This window comes from Tetrahymena thermophila, assembly GCF_000189635.1.
Source record: "Tetrahymena thermophila SB210 genomic scaffold scf_8254685, whole genome shotgun sequence".
NCBI classification, from domain to species: Eukaryota; Ciliophora; class Oligohymenophorea; order Hymenostomatida; family Tetrahymenidae; genus Tetrahymena; species Tetrahymena thermophila.
Window position 1 is genome coordinate 20,012 of NW_002476451.1, and position 22,571 is coordinate 42,582.

Below are 22,571 nucleotides of genomic sequence, written 5' to 3' on the forward strand. Positions count from 1 at the left end.
TTTTTTATAATGCCCTTATAATTTTTGATTCAAGCATATTTTAAGGCAATGTGTTCAGTAAAAGAAAATCAAATAAATCGTAATAGTAACAAGTAACTAATTATAGAAAACTTTAATCACTTTATATAAAAGCGATTTTGTAATTGAGATAGAAATAGTAATAAAATTCAAAATATCAAATTAAATAAATTAAAATTAAAAATAAATGTCCTACTCAAAGTTTGATTTGTTTTCCTCTTCTTTTTTTTTTAATATTGGGAGTTAATACGCTAAAAAAGGTACTATTTTTGGAACGATACTATCTTTTTTTGTCCTAGTTACCTCTGCAACTTATCTTGTCTATATATTATACCAATATTCAACTAATTAATTAGATCCTAATTTTAGATCTCAAAGTTTTATAAGTGATCATAGCATAGAAATGGAGTTAAAAAATGATATGATAGGGTTTAGATTCGAATACGATAGTAACCTTACTATTGAAGATCTTTAAATTTAAAATAATAAGACATACATTGTTTACATAGCCTAGCTATATTAGTCTGATCAAAAAAACTATTCTAGCATCTTATTAGATATAATTGATTGCACTAGTCCTAGTTTATTAGGCTATAAATGTTTAGATTTTTCTAAAGTATCTAATTATACTTTTGCTCTTAATACTTAAAATAGCTTACAGACATAAATTAATATATTAACTTATGGGTGCTAAGATTTGGATAGCTTTAAAACAACTATCCCTGAAAATTGCGCTAATTAGACAGAAATAGACAATATAGTCAATGGAATAAATGCTCTCTTAAGATTGAAGTTCTATACATCATAATTTAATACAACATCTTAATAGATTTAGGTGAACTATAGAAACTCATACGTTTATACAGTAGCTAACTAGCTAATTTTATCAAGAATTAAAACCTAAAAACAAATAACCTCTGTTAAGACAGGCTCTTTAATATAATCTCAAATGAGTTTTTCTTCTCCAATATAGTATGATTAGTAAGATCAAGCATTAGACAGAAATTATGCTTCTCAGAGCATGGGATTATCTTGTTATAGTCATGTTTTGATTTATCCTGATGAGTTAGTTTAACAAATTTAAATTTAATTTCCAACACTTCCATAAGTTACAGCTTCTGTAAATAGTATTTTTACACTTTTAATGCTTTTGGGTCATATTGGCAGAGCTGTTTCAAACAGATCGATAAGGAAAGATTTTTTTATGCTATTCTTGAAAAATTTATACTAATTTAATTATTTATCAATGCTGGGACTAATAAAATCAAAATAGCATTAAGGATATGAAGATAGTAAAATTTAGTAATAGCAATTAGATAATGAATAATAATAGCTTTAAAGTAAAAAGTAATAAATAGATGAAGAGATGAAAATGAAAATATTAAGAAAATATTAAAAACAAGTTAATCAAGAATAATCAATAGATATAAAAAACGAAGACGAATAGCAAAAATCTAAATCTGTTCCTTTATTTCATTATAGACCTTCACTAAATATGGGTAGTCGATAATAATAATCTGATAATAGCTGTAATATACAATAAGAGTAACACATAAATTTAGAGATAGAAACAAATAATTAGCTGGTTTAATAAATTAAAAAAAAAAGATTATCTTAAGAAGAAGATGCCTCTAAATGCAACTAAGACTTTTTCATTTAAAAATAAATTATAGAAGATTAATAAGCATCAAGTATTAATTTAGACTAAGTGTTTTCTGTTAGAAATAACAACTATCAGTAAAAGGCAAACATTAAAGAAAGTTAATAAAACCTCTTTTTAAGTTGCAATTTAAAAGGGACAACTTGTATTAAGATTATTGATCAAGAAGATTAACCAAAATAAAACCATACCCAAATAAACTAAACCAAAGAATAATAAGTATTGAATGAGAGTCAATGTGTTAGAAATTTGTAAGCTGTTTAAGATAAAGACATCTCCTCTAAACTTTATAGGCACATCTTCAGATTTAAGTAATTTTCAATATCTTCATTTGTTTGTATTTTATTTAAAAAAGTAAATTATGAAAATAGATTTTGCAAAAAAAGACAAAAATCTGATTCAATTGAAGAATTAAATAAAGACCAGCAATTAAAAATAGAAAATCATGTTAGCTAAGACCTTGATATCTTAAATTTTATTAATGACATGATCTTTTTAAAGAAAGCTGTCATGATACTTTTAAGAAAAGATTAATTAGCTGCTCTAAAACTCATTGGGTTTTCTCCCTCCTTTTTAGAATAAAATAACCAAAGCATCAATTTTGACCCAAAATAAAAAAGTAAACAAACAAATAAATAGTGATTTTTTATATTATCATTAAAATTTAAAATAACTAGAAATGAGCAAAAATTATTATGAGACTCAGTATGCTATTCTAAAATCTGAAAAACTTTAATAATATTAAATCGAAAAATTTGTAAAGAGATGCCAAAATAAATAAAAACTTTCAGAGATAGACAGAAGAATTTAATAATCTTTAAAAGCAAACTAAATTCTTTGAAAATTTTAAAATTATATAATTTGTATTAACTTATAAAATATTTTATATTTTAAAATTGTTTTTGAATAAATTAATAATTAAATACTATTTTTCTTTACTTATTGAATAATTTTATTTTTTTGAGAGAAAAAACAATAAATTATTTTTTAATTAAAAAAAATTTATTTTCTATAACCCCCCTGAAACACTACTAAACAAATCATTGCTAAGTATATAATCTTAAGATGTAAGTAAAAATATCATAAAATCAAAGTGATTATTCTTATTTAATTAGTGAAAGATAATAGACTTTTGTAATAATTTATTTTCATTTATTTTGTTAGAAAACCTTTTTTTTATATTTATTTTAAATAAAATTTAATTTTATTAAGAAATATTTACTATCTTATAAAATTATCATTAATTAGATATTTTAAATAGCAATAAGTCATTTTAAAAGAAATTTTCTTATAAAATATAGCATAAAAATAAAAGCTCCTTTTATAAATTTACATTTAATAAAATAATCAATTTACAATTTATTTTCATAGTACAATTTTTTCAAATTGATTAAATAATTAAATTTATGACAGAAACAATTACATTGAATACTATTTATTAATATTATGAGATAAGTGGATTTTTTAGTTTTTTATTAAAGTAATTGCTTCTATTCAAAATTAAGTAGTAAATTTTAAATGATAATTGTTTCAATAAATAATTCCTCATAATTACTTATATATGAAGTAAGAAAATTATATTTATATAAATAATTATATCCTTTAACTAATTTTTATACAAATCAATATTGAAGAAATAGATAATAGCATCAAAGGTAAAAGGGTAAATGATTAACTTTGTTATCAAATATATAATAAATTAATTTAATTTATAGCAATAGACAAAAGTAGAAGTAATAATAATTCAATAATAAACCACTTAAAGTTAAAAATAATGCCTTGTTTAAAATTTGATTTATTTTCATCTTAATTTTATTTTAATATTGGTAGCTAGTAAATAAAAAAAGGTACAATTTTAGGATTTATACTCACATTTTTTGTGATAATAACATCTGCTTCTTATCTTATCTACATATTATATGGATATGCAACTAATTAATTAGACCCAACTTTTGAGTCATAAAGATTTATAAGTGACTAGTTAATAGAAATGAAGTTAAATAATGATTTGGTTGGATTCAGATTCGAATATGATAGCAATCTTAGTGTAGAAAATCTATAAAATGAAACTAACAAGACTTATATTGTATATGTTGCTTAGTTTTTTTAGTCAGATTAAAATAATTAGGTTAGTGTCATATTAGATATCATTAATTGCAAAAATCCTAATCTAAAAGGGTTTAAATGCTTAGATTTCTCTAAAGTGTCTAATTATACCTTTTCGCTTAATGCCTAAAACAGCTTACAGACCTAAATCAATATATTTACTTATGGATGCTTAGATTTGGACACTTTTAAAACCACAATACCTGATAACTGTGCAAGTTAAACAGAAATAGAAAACATAATAAATGGCATAAATGCTGTTGTAAGATTGAAACTTTATACTTCTCAGTTTAACACAACTACTTAAAAAGCTCAGGTAAACTATAGAAATGCTTATGTTTATACTGTTGCAAACTAGTTTATCTTCTCAAGAATTAAGACATAAAAACAAATAAGCAAAGTAAAAACAGGATTGATTATATAATCATAAACAAGCTTTTCTTCTCCTATTGAATATGATTAACAAGATTAAAGCATAGACAGAGAGTATTCCTCATAAAGAATCGGTTAATCTTGTTATAGTTAAGTAATGATATATCCTGATGAATTAGTGTAGTAAGTAAGAATTTAATATCCAACATTACCCTAAGTTTGTGCACAAGTAAACAGTGTTTTTACTATTTTAATGCTATTAGGTATAATAGGAAGATCTGTTTCGAACTCTTCAATCAAAAAAGATTTTATCATGCTCTTCTTGAAAAATTTATACTAATCTAATTACTTACTTATGTTAGGTCTTTAAAAAACTTCATAAACTGATAAAGCGTAAGACCATCAACTTAAGCAAAATTTTGAAAAAGGCACTCGATAGTAATCAATATAATAATAAGAATAGCAATAGTAATAAAAATAAGAAGAAGTAGATGTAACAAAAAAAGAAATAGTAGAACTAACAAAAAAAGAAGATGAACTTAATGAAGTATAAGAAACATCTATTAAAGATGACAGTGATAATAGTTAATAAATATAAATACCTATATTTTATTATAGGCCTTCATTTCAATCTGTATAGTAAAAATTACCACATAATAATGCTAACATTAGAAAAAATCTTTTGAAGAAATAAAATTCATTAAATTTAGTTTCTAAAAAATTGAATCTTACATTTGAAATAAATTAAAAATAATAAATATCTTAAGAAGAAGACTAATGCAAATTGAGTAAAGAATCCTTTATTTAAAAATATACAACAGACGATAAATAAAACTAAAGTATATTTTCAGATTCAATATTTACTCTAAGAAATTAAAACTCGAAGTAAAAATCGATATATAGAGAAAGCTAAATTAATCAATCTATTTGTTACAATCTCAGAGAGACACATCCTGTTAAGTAGAATAATTAAAATTTATATAATTAATGCCAAATAAATTAAACCAAAAAACCTGATGAAGATGTAAGAGAATGCTTAAAAAAATTGAAAGCCATTCAAGATAAAGATACCTCTAACAAAATTAAGAAACTTCTTTTTACATTTAGGTAGAATATAAATTTATAAATATTTAGTTTTAAATTTAATATCAATTATTTATTTATTTATTTATTTATAGGTTTTGCAAAAGAAGATAAAAATATGAAGAAATAGAAGTGCTAAATCATAAACAGCAAAAGAAAATAGAGAACCATATCAGCCAAGATTTAGACATCTTGCATTTCTTTAATGATATGATATTTTTAAAGAAAGCTGTCATGCTACTTTTAAGAAAAGATTAATTAGCGGCATTAAAGCTAGTTGGCTTCTCTCAGAATATCTTAGATTTGGATCTAAAAGATATTGATGCAAATAACTAAAAAAAAAGTAAATTATTTAAGAATTATAAATTTTAAGTAAGTAATATTTTTATTAATACACTAGAAAAAGAATTAAGCTATTATGAGATGTAATTTGCTATTTTATAATCAGAAAAATTGTAATAGCACTAGATTGAAAAGTTTTTAAAAAGATGTCAAAATAATTATAAAGTAACTCAGATAGATAACAGGATTTTACAATCTCTATAAGCAAATAAAGTTATTTGATAGTTAATTCTATGTTATATATTACCATATATAAACTTTATCATTTTAATTCAATTTTATTTTTTAGTATTAAAAAAATTATTGCATTTTTCATTAAAAGAGGATTGTTTTTTAATAAAATTTATTTTTTTAATACAATATTTTTTTCAATCATTACAAAGTATTCAAAAAAAATTAATTTCATTGATTTTACAATACCCTAGCTTGATTATTTTATATTTATTCAATTCTTCTAGAAAAACTCAAGAATAAAAAGTATTTATCTATTTTTATTTTCAAATCTGAAAAAATCATAGAATTTACTTAAATTAATATGTTATACTTAATAATTACACATAAAATTTGCTTGCAAAAAAAATTATTGAGTTAGATTATTCAGACCCATTTTTCAATCAGTAAAGCAAGATTAGTAAAAACAACAATTATTCTAGATATATATTTTAGAAATAAAATTCCTTAAATCATGAGAGTAAAGATATTTATCAAAATTAATTACAGAAGAGGATTATTCGCAGTATAAATTATAAGCAAACATTAATTATGCTGTCAAATAGTTGTTTTCTTAAAAAATTAAAACTCTTAGTAGAGTCTGTCTATATTAATAGAAAGGTACTATAACCTATCTATAAATTAGTATCTAAAGATATTGATTGCGCTAAGAAAAAACGATGTAAGTTAATATTAATAGAGCTTAGAAAATCACATCCAAGCTTTTAATTAAAATAGATTGAATGTTTACAAAAGTTGGAAGTAACACAAGATAAAAATACATTTAAAAAAATATAGAAACATATTTTTAGATTTGAGTATTGTAAAATACTTTAAAAATATATTATTTTTTAAAATTTTATCATTTTTTTTATAGGCGGCTATGATTCATAAGAAGATAAAAGCCAGTAATAATATGTGTTTTAAATCAAAAGTAATAATAGAAGATTGAAAATAAATCAAATCAGTAAAAAACTAGATATCTAAATTTTTATACTGAAATAATGATTGAATAATCTATCTAAAACCATATGCCTTTGATAAAAAATTAATCAGTAGAACTAAAAATTTAGATGGATTTTCTAGTGATAATTATACTTTAATTGCAATATTCAAAATCATAAAAAAGTAATTTATTTCAATTTTATTCAAATACACGAAAGATTTAAAGAATAAATTTGAAAAATAATTAAATTGTTATGTAAAGTAACATTATACTTTATAATCTGAAAGGCTATATATAGAACTTTAAATAAAGGCCTTTAAAAAGATACAAAAATAAGTCTTAATTAATTAATTAATATAGATTAATTGCAAATCTTAATATCATTCAAAGCAAATTAAATCTTTTGAAAATATTAATCTAAATTTATTTTATTCTCAAATAATTTAATATTTAATTATTTTACTTTATTTTTATTATTTATTGTTGCAGTATTTCTTTTCTTATTTTTAATAAAAAAATTATTGAAATAACTAAAAATAAGAAAAAATATTTCAGTAATAATTATTGTATTGATATAATATTTTTAATGTGTGTGCTTTTGTTTGAACTTATAAAGGGAAAAAAATTTATTTGAAAAATAGAATTTCATAAAAGAAATACTATTTTTAATAAAAATAGCTTAATAAATTTATGAATGGGGATATAAAATGATTTTTTAATTAAAATTCAATAGAAGGTTTTATTTATGGTGAAAAAACAAACTTCTTTTGGAATTGCTTTTACAAAAAGTCAGTAAACATACTTAAACATAATTTGTTCAGTAAAAGGAAATTTAGTAAATTGCGATAGTAATAAAGTAAAAAACATAGATAATGAACTAGTCTATTTTATATAAGTGATTTTGTGAAATATATATAGTAAATATAATTGAATAAAATATTAAAAATAGAAAATTTAAATAGAATAAGATCAAAAATAAATAAATAAATGGCTTGTTCACAATTTGATTTGTTTTCCTCTCCATTTTTTTTTTACATTGGGAGTTAAAATAAAAAAGGTACTTACTTTGGAACCTTTCTATCTTTTTTAATCATAATTACCTCTACAACATATCTAGTATACTAATTATACTAATATGCTGCTAATAAGATAGATCCTACTTTTAGATCATAAAGCTTTATAATTGACCAAAATATCTAAATGGAGTTATTTAATGAAATGGTAGGGTTTAGATATGAATATGATATTAATCTTACTATCGATGAACTTTAAGCTTAAAATAATAAAACATATATAGTATACGTAGCCTAGCTATTTTAGTCTAATAAAAAAAATAAGGTAAACTTATTGTTAGATATAATTGATTGTACAAGTCCTGATTTAGAAGGCTATAAATGCTTAGACTTTTCAAAAGTTTCTAACTACACTTTTGATCTAAACAATGAAGAACGCGTGTAGACATAAATTAGAATATTAACTTATGGGTGCTTAGATTTAGACAACTTAAAATAAACTATCCCTAATAATTGTGCAAGTTAGACAGAAATAGACAATGTAATTAATGGGTTAAATAGTCTTTTAAGCTTAAAGCTCTATACATCATAATTTAATACAACTTCTTAAAAGATTTAAGTAAATTATAGGAATTCATTCGTTAATACATTCGCTAATTAGCTAATTTTTTCAAGGGTGAAAACCTAAAAGCAAATTAGCTCAGTTAAGACTGGCTTTTTGATATAATCTGAAATGAGCTTTTCTTCACCAATATAATATGATTAAAGAGATCAAGCATTAGACAGAAGTTATGCTTTAGAAACTATGGGGCTATCTTGTTATAGCTATGTTATGATTTATCCAGATGAGCTAGTTTAATACATAGGAATTTAGTTTCCAACACTCCCGCAAGTAATAGCTTCTGTAAATATTACTTTTACCATTTTAATGCTTTTGGGTCATATTGGTAGAGCTATCTCAAATAGAACCATAAGATAGCGTTTTTTTATGTTGTTCTTGAAAAGATTATATTAATCTAATTATTTATCAATGCTAGGTCAAATAGTACCTAAATAGCAATAAAAATAAAAAAATAATAAATAATAAAAATAACTAATGTAAATACAACAATAATAATAATAATAAACTGATACAAATTAATAAAAGCTTTAATGTTAAAATTAATAAATTGACGAAGCATTCAAAATAGATAAATACTAATAAGAATAATAATTTAGTCAGTTATCGATAGATATAAAAAATGAAGACGAATAGAAATAAAATAATTCTATTCCTCTATTTTATTATAGACCTATACTTAATTTAAGTAATAGGCAATAACAATAAGATAATAGCGATAAATCATAATAAGAGTAAAGTTAAAATTTAGAGGTATTAGCAGATAATTAGCTGATTAAACAAGCATCAAAAGAAAAATTTTCTTAAGAAGATGCTTTAAAACAAAACAAATACTCTTAGATTTAAAAATAAATTATTGAAGATTAATAAACATCAAATATTAACTTTGAATAAGTTGATTCTTTTAAAAATAAAAGCTATTAGGAAAAGTCTAATATTAAAGACAGTTAGCAAAACCTCTTTTTTAGTTGTAATTTAGGAGGAACTGCTTGCATGAACACTAATCGAAGCAATCGCGAAAATTAATAAAAATAAAACCAAACTTAAGTCAATTAATGCAAAAAAGATGGACATGATATAAAAGAGTGTGTTAAAAATTTAGAAGTTATTTAGAATAGTGATATTTATGATGAAGTTTATAGTCACATCTTTGGATTTAGGTAATTAATATTAAAAAATCATTTATATTAAATATGTTTAAAAATTAATAAAATACTTAGATTTTGCAAAAAAAGACAAAAATCTGGATTCCTTGAAAATTTAAGTTAAAATCATAAAAATGAAATACAGAATCATATTAGCTAGGATCTTAATATACTAAATTTTATTAATGACGTGATTTTTTTAAAGAAAGCAGTAATGCTACTTTTAAGAAAAGATTAACTAGCTGCTCTAATGCTTATTGGGTTTTCTCCATTTATTTAAGCTAATTAAACCAACGATGTTAATAAAAACTAAAAAAGTAAATATTTTAAATTAATCTTTTTTATGTTATTAATTAATTAATTTTTCAAATTAATAGAAATAATAAAAAGCTATTATGAGAAGCAATAAGCTATTTTAAAATCAGAAAAACTTTAATAAAATCAGACTGTTAAATTTTTGAAGAGATGCCATGATAACTAAAAAATGTCTGATATAGATTTCAGAATATTATAATCTTTAAAAGCAAACTAAATTATTTGAAAATTATTCTATTTTTTATGCTAGTTTTTATTACTTTATATATATTTTTTATTAAATAGCTTGTTTAACAAATCATTTTTTCATTTTATTTAAATTTAAAAATAATTTATTTTATTTCAAAAGATGTAAAAAGTAAAATAGTCTCTATAATAATTTTAATAAATTTGTTTCATCATAAAAAAAAATAGTATTATTAAAGACTTATTTGTTTATATATATAATATACTCTACTAACTCTTCTTTAATTAAGGCACTCCATTTTCTACTTTTGACGGCTATTATAAAATTAACAATACCCTATATTTAAATTGGTTTATATTTTAAAATACCAAATTATTTACACTTATATAAAAAAATACTGAAAATATCTATCTTTAATTATAGCAAATTCTAAATAAATTTATAATGAGTAAATTGACTTAACTTTAAATTATGTGATGTATCCTGAATTTGACAAAGTATATTATATTTATTGTGATTTATAGATCAATTATATATAATCAAATAGAAATATACACTAGTAGTAAATAAATTATTAAGCTAAGCTTAACTAGATATATTATTGAGAGTAATAAAGATAAGATTATTAAATTTGTAATATTTATTATTAATTGAATATAATAAAGAATAAAAACCAAATATTGAATAAGTAGAAGTAAATTTTTAAAGCAAATAATTATTAAAATAGTAGCATCTGATGATTTGTTTAAAACTTGATTTGTTTTCTTCTTAATTTTTTTTTAATATTGGAAGCTAAGAAACTAAAAAAGGAACTATTTTAGGAACTATTCTATCATTTATTGTCTTGTGTTGCTCTTCTGCTTATTTAATTTATATAGTGCATTAATATGTGACTAACAAATTAGATCCAACATATAGATCCTAGAGTTTTGTATTTGACGAAGCTATTAATATGGAGTTAAATAATGATTTAGTTGGGTTTAGGTTCGAGTATGATTCTAACCTAAGTATAGATTTACTTTAAGCTTAAAATAATAAAACATATTTAGTCTATGTTGCCTAATTTTTTTAGGCTAATCAATAAAATTAGGTAACTTTTAATCTTGATGTAATTGATTGCTCAAATCCTAGCCTTATAGGCTTCAAATGCTTGGATTTTTCAAAGATTTCTAACTATACCTTTTCTCTTGACACTTAAAATAATTTATAAACTTAAATCAACATTTTCACTTATGGTTGCTTAGATTTAGATTAATTTAAAACGTTTATTCCTGATAATTGTGCTAGCCAAGCAGAAATTGATAATGTAATCAATGGAATAAATGGTGTTTTGAGATTAAAGCATTTTATTTCTCAGTTTAATATAACTTCATAACAGACTCAAGTAAATTATAGAAATGCATATGTCTATACAATGGCTAATCAGTCAATTTTATCTAGAATCAAGACATAAAAGCAAGTTACCTCTGTTAAAAGAGGATTAATTATATAATCTCAAACAAGCTTTTCTTCTCCAATAGAGTATGACCAACAAGATTATAACTCAGATAGAAATTATGCCTTACAAAATGTAGGATATTCTGCCTATAGCAATGTTATGTTATACCCAGATGAGCTAGTTTAGTAAATATAAATTGAATTTACAACTCTTCCTCAAGTTTTTGCTTAAGTCAATAGCATTTTTACTCTATTAATGCTTATTGGGGTTATTGGTAGAGCTATTTCTAAGTCTTCAATAAAGAGAGATTTTTTCATGATTTTCTTAAAAAATTTATACTAAACAAATTACTTGTTGATGCAAGGTATTAAAAAGACACAACAAAAAAGCTAATTCGAAAAATAATTTTAAGGACAAAAATAATCAACACTGACCCTGGAATAATAGCAACAATTGTAAAAAGAAGAATATGTAGAAGTAAATTAAGATTTAGCAGGATCAGAATCGAGTAGATAAGAGGAATAAGGTACAAAAGTTCAAGATGAAAAAAGTTGTTCTAAATCAATTCCATTATTTTATTATAGACCCTCAATACTAACTAATAAGCAATATCAAAATATTAGCTTAGAAAATCAAGAAATCGAATAAAAATCATTAAATAATAGCCCAAATAAATTTAGAAATGAACTTGTTTAATAAAATAAAATAGGAAAAACATTAATTGAAGAGGATTCTCCATATATAAAAAATGATTCTTTAATTTAATATTCAAATTTGTGCAATAAATAAACTTAAAATATTATTTCTGAATCTATTTTTATTAACCAGAGTTAAAATAGTAAATTAAAAACTGCTTAAAAAGATGAATAGACTCAATTCTCTTTTGTTAAAAACCAGCAAGAAACTAAGAATTGTTAGGAAAATTAGTAATAATAAAAATAATAATAATATGATATTCAACTAAATTAATAATAAAATTTATCAAGTCAAAGTAGTAAAAGAAAAGAGGAAATAAATGAATGCGTAAAAAAGTTGAAAGCAATTTAAGACAAGAAAACTTCAGCTAAAATTAAGAAAGAAATATTTAAATTTATGTAAATTAAATTAAAATAAATAAATAAATAATTTTTTTATTTTTAATAAACAAAAAAAATAATAAAAGACTATGCAAGAAAAGATAAAAATCAGAAGATATTTATTCTCTAACTCGAAAATAAAAAATAAGAATAGATAATTAGATCAATTAGGATCTAAATATCTTAAATTTTATTAAAGATATGATCTTTATAAAGAAAGCTGTTTTTTTGCTTTTAAGGAAAGATTAGTTAGCAGCCCTTAATCTTATAGGATTTTCTCCAAGCTCTTTAGAATCAGATTTAAGAAATATAGATTTTAATTTAAACAAAAGTAATTATTTTATATAAATATCAAATAATTATTTTTATTGATATTTAAAATAAAAACTAGAGAAACTAAGCTATTATGAGATGCAATAGGCTATTTTATAATCTGAGAAATTGCAGGAGCGTTAGTTAGAAAAATTTTTAAAGAGATGCCAAAACAATCAAAATGCTAATGAGGTAGACAACAGGATCTTATAATCTTTATAATAAAACTAAATTCTTTGAAATTAAAAATATTATTTATTATTCTTACAATTTTGTTTTTGTTAATCTACATGTAGGGTGTTACTTAATAAAATGCTTGAATGAGGATATATTTTTCAAAGAAAGATTGCAATTTTTTTAAAAAATCTATTTCATTATAAATTAATTCCAAACGACGGAATTTTTGAATTGAATCTTGCTATATTTTATTTTGATTAATTTTTGTAAACATTTTGAAATAAAATGTAAAGAAAATAATTTGTTAAGATTTTGAAAAATTAGTTTATTATTAATATAAAAATTATTTGATATATCACTAATCACAATATCATTCATGGTTCATGATATTTCAAATGCAGGAAGAGCTATATAAACTACATATTATAATTAAATACTCATATATATTTTTATTTAACATTCTAATTATCATTAAGTAATAGATAAATAAACTATAGAGAATAGCTATACTAAAAAATTAATTAATTTCTTTATTTAGTAAATTAAAACGATAAAAAAGAATTAGTAGTAGAAGTAAATTTGATAGTGAGTATTAATAAAGGCAACTAACTAATGATTTTTTTAAAATTTGATTTATTTTCATCTTAGTTTTTTTTTAATATTGATAACTAACAAACTAAAAAAGGAACTATTTTAGGAACTATTCTTTCATTTATTGTCTTGCTTACCACATCTACTTATTTAATTTATATGGTGTATTAATATGCCGCTAATAATTTAGATCCAACATATAGATCTTAAAGCTTTATTAGCGATAAAAATATTGATATGGCGTTAAACAATGATTTAGTTGGGTTTAGATTCGAGTATGATACTAATCTAAGTATAGACTTACTTTAAGCTTAAAATAATAAAACATATTTAGTCTATGTTGCCTAGTTTAATTAGTCCAATCAATCAAATTTGGTAAGTTTTAATCTTGATATTATTGATTGCTAAAATCCAAGTCTTATAGGCTTTAAATGCCTGGATTTTTCAAAGCTTTCTAACTATACCTTTTCTCTTGACACTTAAAATAATTTGAAATCTTAAATTATGATAATGACTTATGGTTGCCTGGATTTGGACAGTTTTAAGACATTTATTCCAGATAATTGTGCAAGCCAAGCAGAAATTGATAATGTGATTAATGGATTAAATGGTGTTTTACGACTAAAACTCTACACCAGTCAGTTTAATACAACTTCATAGGAAATTTAAGTAAACTATAGAAACGCATATGTTTATACTATCGCTAATCAATCAATTGCATCTAGGATCAAGACAGAAAAGTAAGTTACAACAGTTAAAAGGGGATTAATTATACAATCTGAAATGACTTTTTCTTCACCAATACAGTATGATAAACAAGATTATAGCTACGATAGGACATATGCTCTTGAAAATATAGGTTTTTATAGCTTTAGCTAAGCAAATTTGTACCCAGACGAGCTAGTTTAGTAAATTTAAATTGAATTTCCCACTCTTCCCCAAGTTTTTGCTCAAGTTAATAGTATTCTTACATTACTTATGCTTTTGGGAGTTATTGGTAGAGCTATTTCTAGGTATTCAATAAAACAAGATTTTTTTATGCTTTTCTTCAAACATTTATTTTAAGCGAATTACTTATTAATGCAAGGCGTTCAGAAGACTTAACGACAAAGTTAATTAAATGATTAATGCTAAGAATAATTTTAATAGCATAAACAAGAAATATTACAAGTCGGACAATAATAATCAGATTAAAAAGATCAAAGGGTAGTAGAAATCAATTAATTATAGACAGATAGTATTAATGAGGAAGAAGAAGAAGAAATAAAATATCAAGATGAAATAAGTTAATCTAAATCAATTCCTTTATTTTGTTATACACCTTCGTTAATTAAAAGTTATCAAAATCAAAATAATAATTTAGAAAATTAAGAAAAGGAATAAAAGTCATTTAACAATAGTACCGTTCAGCTTAGAAAAGAGCTTATTTAAATAAATTAAAAAGGAAATTTATCAATTGAAAAGGATTCTCCACAGACAATCAACGACTCTACAATTTAAAAATCAAGTCTATAGAACAAATAAACTTCAAGCATGATTTCTGAAACTATTTTTTCTATCTTAAGTTAAAAATCTAAGATAAACATTATTTAAAAAAAGGAATAAAACCGCTTTATAGGTAATAACCTAGAAGAAGCTAAGAAATTTGAAGAAAAAAATAAATAATATTAATGTTTATAAGATCAAATAAATAAAGAAAAAGAGGAAGTAGGAGAGTGTTTAAAAAAGTTGAGAGTCCTTTAAGATAGAAATGTTTATGCAAAAATGAAAAAATAAATATTTAAAATAGTGTATCATTATTTATTTATATTTATTTTTTTTAAATTTTAATTAATTAATAAATAATAAAAGATTGTGCAAAAAACGATAAAAATCGGAGGAGATAGAAGCTCTAAGTTAAAAATAGTAATAAAGGATAGATAATTAGATCAGTTAGGATCTTAGTATATTAAATTTTATCAAAGATATGATCTTTTTAAAGAAAGCTGTTATGTTACTTTTAAGAAAAGATTAGTTAGCAGCACTAGATTTGGTAGGATTTTCTACAAGCGCTTAAGAATTAGATTTTAAAAATATTCACTCAAATGCCTAACTAAGTAACTAATTAATTAATTATCTATCAAATTATTATATATATTATTTATTAATATTAACATATAAAAAGAATAGAAATTAAGTTATTATGAGATGCAATATGCTATTCTATAATCTGAAAAATTGTAGCAGCATTAATTGGAAAAGTTTCTTAAGAGATGCCAAAATAATTAAAAAATAAATGATATTGATGAGAGAATTTTAAATTCTTTATTATAAAATTCAATTTTTTGATAGTCTTGTTTGTAGTTTATTTTTTTAATAATGAATTTCTTCTTTATTAAAATATTGGTTGTGATATAGTTATTATCTAAAATAATGTATATATTAGTATATTATACAAATATATTTAATAATATTTTATAATATACCTATATTATTAGTATAAATTCTAATTTATATGTAATATATTAAATAAAATTATATATTAAAGCAAAAAAATTAGTTTTTAATAAAAAATTAAAAGGCCTTTCTTTTTTATAAAATCACAGGTAGATCTATCAGATAAATTCTGACAAATTAAAATAAAAAAAGCAAGAAGACTACTTAGCATTCAAATTTTAAATAAAAAGTTATTGAAATTCCGCTGACATTATGTATGTATCCAGTCAGCGGAATTTCAAAACCTTTATTAGCAATATATATACTTATTTAATACTCAAATTACAATTAAGTAATAAATAAATAAACTATTCAGGATAGCTATACTAAAAAATTAATTAATTTTTTTATTTAGTAAATTAAAACCACAAAAAAGAATTAGTAGTAGAAGTAAATTTATTTTGATAGTAAGTATTAATAAAGGCAACTAACTAATGATTTGTTTAAAATTTGATTTATTTTCATCTTAGTTTTTTTTTAATATTGGTACCTAACAAACTAAGAAGGGAACAATTTTAGGAACTATTCTTTCATTTATTGTCTTGTTTAACTCTTCTGCTTATTTAATTTATTTAGTGTATTAATATGCCACTAATAAATTAGATCCAACATTTAGATCTTAAAGCTTTATAAACGACAATAAAATTGATATGGAGTTAAATAGTGACTTAGTTGGGTTTAGATTCGAGTATGATACTAATCTAAGTATAGACTTGCTTTAAGCTTAAAATAATAAAACATATTTAGTCTATATTGCCTAGTTTTAATAGGCTAATCAATCAAATTCGGTAGCTTTTAATCTTGATATTATTGATTGCTAAAATCCTAGTCTTATAGGCTTTAAATGCTTGGATTTTTCAAAGATTTCTAACTATACCTTTTCACTCGACACTTAAAATAATTTGTAAACTTCAATTATTATAATGACTTACGGTTGCCTGGATTTGGACAGTTTTAAGACATTTATTCCAGATAATTGTGCAAATCAAACAGAAATTGATAATGTAATTAATGGAATAAATGGTGTTTTACGACTAAAACTCTACACCAGTCAGTTTAATACAACCTCATAGGAAATTTAAGCAAATTATAGAAACACATATATTTATACAATCGCTAACCAATCAATTGCGTCTAGGATCAAGACATAAAAGTAAGTTACAAAGGTTAAAAAAGGATTGATTATACAATCTGAAATGACTTTTTCTTCTCCAATATAGTATGACAAGGAAGATTACAACTATGATAGGACATATGCTCTTGAAAATATAGGCTTTTATTGCTTCAGCTAAGCAAATTTGTACCCAGACGAGCTAGTTTAGTAAATTTAAATTGAATTTCCCACTCTTCCCTAAATTTTTGCTCAAGTTAATAGTATTCTTACTTTACTTATGCTTTTGGGAGTTATTGGTAGAGCTATTTCTAGGTATTCAATAAAATAAGATTTTTTTATGCTTTTCTTCAAACATTTATTTTAAGCAAATTACTTATTGATGCAAGATGCTGAGTAGACCTAACAACAAATTTAATTGGATGATAAATGCTAAGAATAATTTTAATAGCATAAACAAGAAACATTACAAGTCAAAACATAATAATTAGATTAAAAAGATCAAAGGGTAGTAGAAATCAATTAATTAGAGGCAAATAATATTAATGAAGAAGAAGAAGAAATAAAAAATCAAGATGAAATAAGTTAATCTAAATCAATTCCTTTATTTTGTTATACACCTTCGTTAATTAAAAGTTATCAAAATCAAAATAATAATTTAGAAAATTAAGAAAAGGAATAAAAGTCATATTACAATAGCACCATTAAGCTTAGAAAAGAGCTTATTTAAATAAATTAAAAAGGAAAATTATCAATTGAAAATGATTCTCCTCGGCTAAGCAGCCACTCTATAATTTAAAAATCTAGCATGTTTAATAAATAAACTTCAAGAATGAATTCTGAAACTATTTTTTCTATTTAAAGTTAAAAATCTAAGATAAATGATGTTTAAAAAAAGGAATAAAACCACCTTATAGGTAATAACCTAGAAGATGCTAAGAAATGTGAAGAAAATAAATAATTTCAATGCTTTAAAAATCAAAGTAATAAAGAAAAAGAGGAAGTAGGTGAGTGTTTAAAAAAGTTAAGTGTTCTTTAAGATAGAAAAGTTTATGCAAAGATGAAAAAATAAATATTTAGAATAGTGTAACTACCATTCATTACTTATATTTAATATTTTTAATTTTAATTAATTAATAAATAATAAAAGATTGTGTAAAAAACGATACAAGTCAGAGGAGATAGAAGTTCTAAGTTAAAAATAGTAATAAAGGATAGATAATTAGATCAGTTAGGATCTTAGTATCTTAAATTTTATCAAAGATATGATCTTTTTAAAGAAAGCTGTTATGCTACTTTTAAGGAAAGATTAGTTAGCAGCACTAAATTTGGTAGGATTTTCTACAAGCGCTTAAGAATTAGATTTTAAAAATATTCACTCAAATGCCTAACTAAGTAACTAATTAATTAATTATCTATCAAATTATTATATATATTATTTATTAATATTAACATATAAAAAGAATAGAAATTAAGTTATTATGAGATGCAATATGCTATTCTATAATCTGAAAAATTGTAGCAGCATTAATTGGAAAAGTTTCTTAAGAGATGCCAAAAAAATTTAAAAATGAATGATATTGATGAAAGAATTTTAAATTCTTTATTATAAAATTCAATTTTTTGATAGTCTTGTTTGTAGTTTATTTTTTTATAGTGAATTTCTAAATATTAAAATATTTATTATTTTATATTGTGTATTGGAAAAAATGAGGATTTATTTCTTACAATTTTTTATTTTTATAATGATTTATTTAATCAAATAAAAATTGAATAAAAACTTAAAGATATTCTTTTGATTAACAAATAATCAGACTTTATACTTTGATTTATTTTGTTGCAAGATTCTAACCTAGTATTATCGAATTTCATACAAATTTTAGAGTTATATTTTTTTTGTATAATATCTTCAAATAACTTATAATAAAACAATCTATATAATATAAATTTTATTTAAACAAAAAATTTATAATTTTGGCTTATTAAAGTAAAATTAGAATTTATCTGAAGATAAATTTTTATTGCTGCTTTTTTTTAATAGAATTCTACAAAATTTCTTATTTCAGTAATTGAACAAAATAAATAAAGTCATAACTTTATTAAAAACAAAGAAAAGCTAAATACCATTCAAAAATTTAGTAAATTGAGATCACTATTTTTTTGAATGGCTGATGCATTTGAACATTATTTATATAAAAATAAATAATTTTATAATAGAATTTCATTAATAATATTAATAATTTTAATTTATATCAATCTTTATCATTTTTCTATTAACTTTTTAATTAGTTTTAGCCTTTTTTAAAAATTTTTCTTCAAAAAAAAAATATAATTTGATTACAAATTATAAAAATTGCATCTGGAGGAAAAAAAAAATCAAATTAGGACACTGTTAATAAATGATATATCATTAAAAATATTTGCCTTATAAAATGAATAAGGTTAATTAAATTCAATTAAATAAATGGAAAAAGAATTTAAACATTTTCAATTATAATAAATAATTTAAAGAAAGTAAATGTTTATTGAAAATTACTTAATTTCAAATAAAATGTCTTGAATATATATTTATAATATTTTTTGCTTATATTATATTTTAATTATATTAAATTTAATTTTTCATTATAATTAAATAATTATATATATTTTTAGGACCCTTTGAATGTTGGGCATCTGTGTATGTTGGGCAATTTATTCCTAACAAACGGTGCCCAACATAGACAGAGTTTATTGTTTTAAATTTTATATTAAAAGATTAATTAATTTCTTTATTTAGTAAATTAAACCACAAAAAAGAATTAGTAGAAGTAAAATTTTGATAGTAAGTATTAATTAAATAAAAGCAACTAATGATCTGTTTAAAACTTGATTTTTTTTCATCTTAGTTTTTTTTTAATATTGGTAACTAATAAACTAAAAAAGGAACTATTTTAGGAACTATTCTTTCATTTATTGTCTTGTTTAACTCGTTTGCTTATTTAGTTTATATAGTGTATTAATATGCCACTAATAAATTAGATCCAACATATAGATCTTAAAGCTTTATTAGCGATAAAAATATTGATATGGCGCTAAATAATGATTTAATTGGGTTTAGATTCGAGTATGATACTAATCTAAGTATAGAATTACTTTAAGCTTAAAATAATAAAACATATTTAGTCTATGTTGCCTAATTTTATTAGGCCAATCAATCAAATTAGGTAACTTATAATCTTGATGTTATTGATTGCTAAAATCCTAGTCTTATAGGCTTTAAATGCTTGGATTTTTCAAAGATTTCTAACTACACCTTTTCTCTCGACACTTAAAATAATTTGTAAACTTAAATTACTATCATGACTTACGGTTGCCTGGATTTGGATAACTATAAGACATTTATTCCAGATAATTGTGCAAATCAAACAGAAATTGATAATGTAGTTAATGGATCAAATAGTGTTTTACGACTAAAACTCTACACTAGTCAGTTTAATACAACTTCATAGGAAATTTAAGCAAACTATAGAAACTCATATGTCTATACAATCGGTAATCAATCAATTTTATCGAGGATCAAGACATAAAAGTAAGTTACATCAGTTAAAAGTGGATTGATTATACAATCTGAAATGACTTTTTCTTCTCCAATATAGTATGACAAGCAAGATTATAGCTACGATAGGAAATATGCTCTAGAAAATATAGGTTTTTAGAGCTTTAGCTCAGTAAATCTGTTTCCAGATGAACTAGTTTAGTAAATTTAAATTGAATTTCCCACTCTTCCCCAAGTTTTTGCTTAAGTTAATAGTATTCTTACATTGCTTATGCTTTTGGGTGTTATTGGTAGAGCTATTTCTAGGTATTCAATAAAACAAGATTTTTTTATGCTTTTCTTCAAACATTTATTTTAAGCGAATTACTTATTAATGTAAGGCGTTCAGAAGACTTAACAACAAAGTTAATTGGATGATAAATGCTAAGAATAATTTTAATAGCATAAACAAGAAATATTACAAATCAAACAATAATAATCAGATTAAAAAGATCAAAGGGTAGCAGAAATCAAATAATTATAGACAGATAGTATTAATGAGGATGAAGAAGAAATAAAAAATCAAGATGAAATAAGTTAATCTAAATCAATTCCTTTTTTTTATTACACACCTTCGTATAATAAAAGTTATCTATATCAAAATAATAATTTAGAAAATTTAGAATTGGAATAAAAGTCATTTAACAATAGCACCATTAAGCTTAGAAAAGAGCTTGTTTAAATAAATTAAAAAGGAAAATTATCAATTGAAAAGGATTCTCCACAGATAATCAACGACTCTATCATTTAAAAATCAACTCTATACAATAAATAAACTTCAAGCATGATTTCTGAAACTATTTTTTCTATCTAAAGCTAAAAATCTAAGACAAATGTTGTTTAAAAAAAGGAATAAAACTTTATAGGTAATAACCTAGAATAAGCTAAGAAATGTGAAGAAAATAAATAATATTAATGTTAAGAAGATCAAAGCAATAAAGAAAAAAAGGAAATAGGTGATTGTTTAACAAATTTGAGAGTTCTTTAAGATAGAAAAGTTTATGCAAGAATGAAAAAATAAATATTTAGAATAGTGTATCATTATTTATTTATATTTATTTTTTTTTTTAAATTTTAATTAATTAATGGATAAATAATAAAAGATTGTGCAAAAAACGATAAAAGTCTGAGGGGATAGAGGCTCTAAGTTAAAAACAGTAATAAATGATAGATAATTAGATCAGATAAGATCTTAGTATCTTAAATTTTATCAAAGATATGATCTTTTTAAAGAAAGCTGTTATGTTACTTTTAAGAAAAGATTAGTTAGCAGCACTAAATTTGATAGGATTTTCTACAAGTGCTTAAGAATTAGATTTTAAAAATATTCACTCAAATGCCTAACTAAGTAACTAATTAATTAATTATCTATCAAATTATTATAGATATATTATATTTATTAATATTAACATATAAAAAGAATAAAAATTAAGTTATTATGAGATGTAATATGCTATTATGTAATCTGAAAAATTGTAGCAGCATTAATTGGAAAAGTTTCTTAAGAGATGCCAAAATAATTAAAAAATAAATGATATCGATGAAAGAATTTTAAATTCTTTATTATAAAATTCAATTTTTTGATAGTCTTGTTTGTAGTTTATTTTTATAATTATGAATTTTTTATATAAAAATATTTATAATTTTATATTGTCTCTATGTAAAAGCAAAGATTTACTTTCAATTTTTATAAGTTATTTAAATATCTTTTTTATCATAACAGAACAAATTGATTGTCTTATATATTCAAATTAGTTAGAATTTTATTTAAAATTTTTTTAATTTTATAATGATTTATTTA

The 22,571-nt window shown here is 21.9% G+C and overlaps 7 protein-coding genes across 7 annotated transcripts; all 7 read left to right on the top strand. All coding sequences in view use genetic code 6, as the record gives it.

Moving 5' to 3' along the window:
• Positions 1–205: 205 nt before the first annotated feature.
• On the top strand, positions 206–2,519 carry TTHERM_01330040 (AMP-binding enzyme family protein; the record flags this gene model as incomplete). Its single annotated transcript, XM_001029742.2, has 3 exons — positions 206–1,989; positions 2,050–2,297; positions 2,356–2,519. The coding sequence occupies 3 exons, from the start codon at positions 206–208 to the stop codon at positions 2,517–2,519; spliced, it is 2,196 nt and encodes a 731-aa protein (XP_001029742.2).
• Positions 2,520–3,668: 1,149 nt separating this feature from the next.
• Positions 3,669–5,803, top strand: TTHERM_001330041 (AMP-binding enzyme family protein; the record flags this gene model as incomplete). Its single annotated transcript, XM_012796952.1, has 3 exons — positions 3,669–5,263; positions 5,335–5,582; positions 5,640–5,803. The coding sequence occupies 3 exons, from the start codon at positions 3,669–3,671 to the stop codon at positions 5,801–5,803; spliced, it is 2,007 nt and encodes a 668-aa protein (XP_012652406.1).
• A 2,134-nt stretch (positions 5,804–7,937) lies between these two features.
• Positions 7,938–10,055, top strand: TTHERM_001330043 (hypothetical protein; the record flags this gene model as incomplete). The annotated part of the gene is made up of 3 exons (XM_012796953.1): positions 7,938–9,529; positions 9,590–9,831; positions 9,892–10,055. The coding sequence occupies 3 exons, from the start codon at positions 7,938–7,940 to the stop codon at positions 10,053–10,055; spliced, it is 1,998 nt and encodes a 665-aa protein (XP_012652407.1).
• A 913-nt stretch (positions 10,056–10,968) lies between these two features.
• Positions 10,969–13,082, top strand: TTHERM_001330045 (AMP-binding enzyme family protein; the record flags this gene model as incomplete). Its single annotated transcript, XM_012796954.1, has 3 exons — positions 10,969–12,548; positions 12,617–12,861; positions 12,922–13,082. 3 exons carry the CDS (start codon positions 10,969–10,971, stop codon positions 13,080–13,082), a joined length of 1,986 nt encoding a protein of 661 aa, XP_012652408.1.
• Positions 13,083–13,769: 687 nt separating this feature from the next.
• TTHERM_01330050 (AMP-binding enzyme family protein) lies at positions 13,770–15,938 on the top strand (the record flags this gene model as incomplete). Its single annotated transcript, XM_001029743.2, has 3 exons — positions 13,770–15,400; positions 15,462–15,706; positions 15,775–15,938. The coding sequence occupies 3 exons, from the start codon at positions 13,770–13,772 to the stop codon at positions 15,936–15,938; spliced, it is 2,040 nt and encodes a 679-aa protein (XP_001029743.2).
• Positions 15,939–16,735: 797 nt separating this feature from the next.
• Positions 16,736–18,823, top strand: TTHERM_001330051 (AMP-binding enzyme family protein; the record flags this gene model as incomplete). Its single annotated transcript, XM_012796955.1, has 3 exons — positions 16,736–18,282; positions 18,347–18,591; positions 18,660–18,823. The coding sequence occupies 3 exons, from the start codon at positions 16,736–16,738 to the stop codon at positions 18,821–18,823; spliced, it is 1,956 nt and encodes a 651-aa protein (XP_012652409.1).
• Positions 18,824–20,261: 1,438 nt separating this feature from the next.
• On the top strand, positions 20,262–22,118 carry TTHERM_001330052 (AMP-binding enzyme family protein; the record flags this gene model as incomplete). The annotated part of the gene is made up of 2 exons (XM_012796956.1): positions 20,262–21,805; positions 21,874–22,118. Coding segments are annotated over 2 exons (1,789 nt in total), but the record flags the coding sequence as incomplete, so codon positions are not given.
• Positions 22,119–22,571: the final 453 nt, after the last annotated feature.